The 6,720-nt window shown below is 41.8% G+C and overlaps 1 protein-coding gene across 1 annotated transcript; it reads right to left on the reverse strand.

The window, feature by feature from the left end:
* Positions 1-1,424: 1,424 nt before the first annotated feature.
* On the reverse strand, positions 1,425-2,399 carry LOC104338614 (2-oxoglutarate receptor 1). Its single transcript, XM_009944675.2, has one exon. The coding sequence runs from the start codon at positions 2,397-2,399 to the stop codon at positions 1,425-1,427; it is 975 nt and encodes a 324-aa protein (XP_009942977.2).
* Positions 2,400-6,720: the final 4,321 nt, after the last annotated feature.

The following is a 6,720-nucleotide window of genomic DNA, read 5'->3' on the forward strand; positions in this document are numbered from 1 at the left end:
GGCTCTGATCTAGTTGAAGATATCCCTGTTCGTTGCAGGGGGGGGGTGGGCTAGATGACCTCTAGAGGTCCTTTCCAAACCATTCTATGATGCTTTGATTCTATGATTCTATGGATATGGCACATTCATGCATACATTCTCACCTCTGGACTAAAATTAATTGAGAAATCGCAGTTAGTAGAATGGAAAACCCTTATGCGAGTGGTCTTGTATTATTCCACCATTAATCTTCAGGCAGTCACTGAAGGCACTAAACAGGGTCTTCTTGTGTAAGTCCCTCTTTTAGCCACCTCTGGAGAGTGATCCTTCCCACTCTGTGCCAGAGCTGGGCCTCAGCTGTGTAAAAGCAGGCATGAATGTTTGGGTCTGTGTCTGATCTATTTACCTTTCATGGTGAATGGAGAGAAACAGGCACTTCTAGGTCATGATTCTTCTTGTCCAAATGTAGGCATCAAGAACAATTAGGTGAATCACATTCTAAAACTGCTTATTTCTCTCTACTGTAATGGGAAATTATAAAGGGAGGACAAGGTGATTAGCTTATATGCATACACCTACTCTGTCAATGTCTCCAGGGAGGTGAGATGAACCTCCTACACATCTAAGACAGCTGTGATGAATTGCCCTCTGGAAGGTCTTACTCTCCATTGCTCAGGAAACAAGTTAAAAGCAGGCTTCTAGCTTAGACTAGACGCTTATCATAGAATCACAGAATGGTTTGGCTTGGAAGGGACCTTATAGATCACCTAGTTCCAGCCCCCCTGCCGTGGGCAGGAACACCTTCCACTAGACCAGGTTGCTCAAAGCCCCGTCCAACCTGGCCTTGAACACTTATAGGGAGGGGCATCCACAGCACCTCTGGACAACCTGTTCCGGTGCCTCACCACTCTCATAGTTAGAGAATTTCTTCCTTATATCTGATCTAAACCTACCCTCTTTCAGCTTGAAACCCTTATCCCTTGTCCTGTCACTACATGCCCTTGTAAAAAGTACCCCTCCAGCTTTCTATGTAACTTAAATTCTAAGTTACTAAAATTAAATTAAATTACTCCAACCCTGAATCTGTGTGTGCCACTAACATGAAACTATTTTTTTCTGGAACTGCTGGCCATTCTCCAAAAGAGGTATCACAGAATCACAGAATCACAGAATCACAGGTATCAAGGATTCAGGAAGCAAATGCAGAGAAATTTCTGCAAAGTTACACATTTAATTTTTTAGTACTTTATTTAAGCTTTCTATTTTAAATTACAAGTTTTCTCTACTGATGATCAATTTCTATCTCCAAAACACAGAACACATTAACTTTCCTTTGGTGCTGGCAGGGTTAATCTGAGTACTCTGATGGCAGGGAGTTTGTGCCTGGCTGGTTGAGGGCAGGTTTGGACCCTTCCTCTGTAACTCTTTGATGGCATCAGTCTCTTCTACTTCAGGTTCTTGTTTGTCCGAAACTTGAGGAGCGAGAGGATTGCCTGCTGGAAGTTGTCTCCCGTGACAACATAGAGCAGTAAGTTTCCAAACGTATTCAAAGCTGCTAAAGGTTTAACTATAATAAACATAAAAAGTATCATGTTCTTCAAGTGGCAGCTAACTGGTCGTACTCGGAGCTCCAGCCGAATGCCTCGAAAGACGTGGAAGGGGAGGAAGCACACATAGAAGACCACCAAGAGGATGATGGCAAGCCTGCGAGCCTTTTGTTTGTAGCAAGCCTGCGTGTGAGGCCCAGTAGCCAAGGTGTAAATAATGATCACGTAGCACAGAGTCACTGTCAGCAAGGGCAAGAAGAAGGCCAGGCTAGTCAGCAGCCAGTTATACCACCGACTAGTGTCAAGGTCCTCAGCAGCAGCTAGATCCGGGCAGATTGTCCTGTTCTGTGTACGCCTCGTGGCAATCAAGAAGCCCAAGGGGCTCATGGCCACCAGTGAAATAATCCAAACTACTATGCTAGTCACCACTGCCCATCTCTGTTTTTGAACAAAAAAGCATTTAATTGGATGGACAACTACAAAAAAGCGGAAAATGCTGAAGCAGCTAAGGAAGATAATACCACTGTACATGTTGAAGTAGAAACAAAACTGGATAAACTTGCACATGAAGTCTCCAAAAATCCAGTTATTTCCATTAACAGAGTAGTGTATAAAGAAAGGAAGTGTGGCTATATATAATAAGTCAGTGATAGCCAGGTTTAACATAATGATGGTGCTGCCTTTCCAGGGCCTCATCTTGGCAAAGTAAACAAAAATTGTCATGATGTTCCCTGGGAAGCACACCAGGAAGATTAGGCCATAAACGATGGAGAGATAGGATCTCACCTGTAAGAAATCTTCATCCTTGCAGCTTGTCAAAGGGTCTGCCCAGCCTGGCAGAGCAGTGAAATTGGTGGTGCGTTCAGATGCCATGTTTGCAAAAATCTTCTTGAAGCTTTATGAAAATCAAATGTTAGTTTTAATTGATTTGTTGGGACAAATGCATTCGGTTAAATCTTTTGTCACTGTAGCAAATACAAGGCATAACAGAAGGAGGGAACAGGGATTTGCTAACATAACGAGCTCCAGCCTAGACAATCCCACTCAAATTTTTAATTTCACCCTTCCCTCTCCTTTATGTTTAATTTTGATAATGACCAATTTTACTCTTGCTTTATTTAACCTCCTACATTGAAGAAGACAATTCCTGCTTATCTGAAAACCTTCAGAGTAGGAAGCACACGTTTAGAGAGCTAGAGGGAATTTGGGCTTAGATTTTGCAAAACCGTGAATTAGTCTTAGCCTTTCAGAAAGTAGAACCACACCCATATCTTATCTCCATTAATCTGAGCTAATCAGTGTTTTATGCCCATGAAACCAGAGGTGTTTCATGAAAAGCAAAAGATGTTAGGTTCATATACAGATCTCAGGACCTGATGCTCCCATAACCTGATAATCATGTCTTGTTCCCTGAGTATAATCTTTTTCTCTTGGAGTCATCAGAGTATAAAACTAGTATAAATACCTTTTAAAAAAAAATCAGGCTTCATAGTGGCATAAAACTGATTTAGATTATTAAAGACTGTTTCTCAAATTACAGAGGGAAGCTAGAAAGCACAGATATTGAGTGAAGGCACTGATCTTGCTTCTCATTTCATGCAAATTGGAGCTAGATAGACTTGTCTCTGAAATGGTTTCTCGTCTGCCAGTTTGGATCTCTCCACAGTGATTTCAAGATGTAATTTTTTTTGGTAGTGTTTTAACCTGAAAGAATGGTAACCAAGGATGACAATCATCTCATAATTTCAGATACAGAAAGTTAGATGCTTAAAGTGGAGCCAGTCATCCTAAGCCTGCCTTTATCATCAAGGGAGAGATGTAGGTTCCTTCAGGACATAATATACCTTCCTATAAGTAGAAGTTTCTAAGATAAATGACTTACTCTTTTGGCATACCTATTTCTTTCCATTGACAACAAAGGCAGCCCAAGATGACTAGTTGACACCTGGATATCTAGCCTTCAGATGTCTCAATGCGGCAAGAGGCGTGCCACTGTGGGTCTTCCGTATCTCAGGTGAGCACGACTCCTCCAGATCCTAACCTATTCCATCTGAGCAAATATTATTAAGTGACTTCATAAAGTGCTAGACAGGGTACTATCAAGCCCAAATCCCTCATAGTCTTTAAACTAAAACATAGTCTTTAAACTAAATCAGTGTTAAATTGAACATCCGGGATGAAGTCATCGCATTAAAAAAAAAAAAAAAAGACAGAATTGTACCTTTTTGCAGCCCTGGAAATCCTGTGTATAGAATTAGTGCTTGATGTGATTCAGTTAACAGCATTTAGCATGTTACCTGTATGGACGCTTCTGCATTATCCCAACGACTAGTAGAACACGACAAATTTTCTCTGACAAAGCCAGTCATTAAAGCTGGGACGCTACAGGTATTATTTGATCATAACCAGTCAGAAAGATGGATATCACTTTATTACTTGGGAGCACATCAGAGAAAAATTTGAACAGTTCCCCATAATTTAGTTAAAACGCTAATACTTTTCAACACGAATGTTAGCTCTGGTATAGCAGCTTTGCAGTTAAAGATGCATTAGGAAAAATCTAAGAAGCTTGTTTTAAACAAAGCCAGATTTACGTTCAGATGAAAGCTAGGGATATACATGTTTTCTCTCTTTTCTGCTGCTCAGTGATACCGCTGTCACACACATTTATGCGTCTCACTGGTATATTTCAAGTAAAGTTACACAAAATTTTCTAAAATATTTGATCCATCCCCAGTTTAGTTTTCCTGCACTGCTGATTAGTTCTTCACTGCAATCTTGAACCCTCCAAATTGAAAATGGAGAAGTATCACTTACCTGAAAACTTGCAATTCAGCTTCTCCCTTTGATATTGCTTTGAGCAAAGAGCACTACAAATGAAATGTATTTGTGTCTTCCTTACAGTAAAGCAGGTTTTAGTATGGCTTTGCAACCATATACCTTCATTCCCTGGCAGACTGAGACTCCATGTAGCCGTGAATTAGAAGACTGGTAGAAAGCCCCAGTTACTGGCTCATGTATCAGCTCTTAGACCTGGGTGGCTGCAGAAGATCTCTTTTGCCCTCTGTCATTCATGCTGTCTTGCCTTCAGTGGGCAGATCACACTTTGTTGCCAGCAATACTGCTTGCTGGGGTAGACCTGTAGTATTCAAATAGCAGCGGATCACATTTAAATTAGTGTGTTTGTGTGCGTGCATGTTTATAAAAGAGAAAATTAAATTTATTCTCCATTTCCTGTGAAGTGAAACCTGATCACCCAAGTGAATAAGGCGTGTTGCCATTTCAAGGTCAGGTGAAAAATGTCCTGACATACTATCTTCATTAAAAACAAATTTCTAACAAAGGACATTTTTCATCTCATGTAAGAAATGAAGGTTTCTTTTGGCATGATGTGCACTTTTCAGGAACTGTGGCAAGCTTTGTGCTAGTTTTTGGTGAATATCTACAATTAGTGTTGGCTGGTTACTGCTGGAGTAGCTGAAGTTGCAAACTTGTTTTCTTTTGAGTCTTTTCTTTCAGGCTTCATGATTCACAAGAGCTGTAATTGTCCGTGCTTCTTGAACCAAAAGACTGTTCTTGAATAAAAATCTCATTATCATCCTTAGCTTGAGGAACAAAATCAAAAGAGATTTTTATTTTAAAGGAAAAAAAAGTTGTAGTATCTTGAATTTTGAAACTGCAGGCTTCAGCCCTTGAGCTTGCCATCTGGTCCATGCAAAGAGGCCCCTGCTACCCAGTGTGGCCAGCAGCCTTTTGGCCTTGGTACATTTTATAGGTACTACTCGCTGATGAGGCTGATGATCCGGCATTAAACGAGCAAGCTTTCATTTCTGAACATTATGTACATTAATGTAGATACTGAGAGCCACATAGATGAGAATATTTTTAGGAAGACTGTCTTGACTCTCCTTGAGTGTCTGTACCGTAGGCATGACCTGGGAGAAGGCTATCTGTTTTACTAATCATACTGCAGGGAAAGGGTGGTAATGGGGACAAGCAAGACTGGGGCAGCAGTAATGTCTGACAACTAGCACGTTATCTGTCTGTTACCGTTAGGGGAAGGGCATCATCTCCATTCTCATCTGACCAAGTTTTTCTCTAGATCAATGCCCAGAGCACTTTTAAAAAATGTCTGAAATTTCTAAATAACTGTAAAGTGCACTGTCGTGTACGAGCTCAGGGATCAGCAACTGTTTAAATAGCTATTACCCTGTTCCTCGACACTGCATGTGTCATTAGAAACAATTTGTATGAGGCTGTAGTGTTGTAAGCACAGGGGGAGCTAATTATAGTTAGGGATCATTTAATGCATCCACTACTAAATCCATTACACCCCTGAGCAATAGAAAACCTGTGCAGCAGTGGCTGGTATTTATCCCTCCTTGGCGGTGGCAGTGCATTATGTGAGGCAGAAATGGGTTTTCCTGGCACCGTGGCCCAGAACGCCCAGGATTTGGGGCACTGGGGTCTCAAGAATGCACTGGAGTCATTTTCTGAGTATCTGACTCTGGGCAGGAAAAGAAAATAAAACACCCAGTTTCAGGCCAATTTAAAGAGAGGGGAACTTACAGAAGGTCATTCATGCAGAGCTGCTCTGCATGGAGACCGAGCTGTGCTCCTTAGCTTACCCAAATCTTGTCTCATCGTCAGCTGTAGAGATCATACAGCTCCTACCTCCCCGTGGCCCCCCTCCCTGCGTCCTTTGCCAGGGTTTCAGCAGCTCCTCATTGCACATGGACCTTTGGTAACATTGGCTTTGACTGCAGCCATGCAACTGGCCCAGGGGCTCGTGTCAGGCACTTGGGAAATCATGGATAAACAAGCTCAACTTGCGAATATCCTACTTAAATCTCTTGCCTGGCATTGCGTAGCATCTCTGTGAATAAAGGCTAATGCTGCAATGTGACTTTCAGCTCTTCAGCCTATGGGCCTTTTCTCTCTACCAGTATCTTCTCCACCTCACATCCATGTACCTTTTAAGTATGCCCATAGGTAGACCAATCTGATCCTTACAAAAAATGGGCCCTTCTTGTGCTTTAAGGCTATCCTCACCCCACTGCCCTCTACAAGCATTGGAAGGAAATCAAAATACCCTGTAGTTTCACAGCTGGCTGAAGTGACTCTAATTGCAGGCTGCTGTCGAACCAGTTGACAGCACCACCTCCATCCTCTCATCCTAAACTACACATTTTCA

Source organism: Opisthocomus hoazin, chromosome 1 (genome assembly GCF_030867145.1).
Source record: "Opisthocomus hoazin isolate bOpiHoa1 chromosome 1, bOpiHoa1.hap1, whole genome shotgun sequence".
Taxonomy (NCBI): Eukaryota; Metazoa; Chordata; class Aves; order Opisthocomiformes; family Opisthocomidae; genus Opisthocomus; species Opisthocomus hoazin.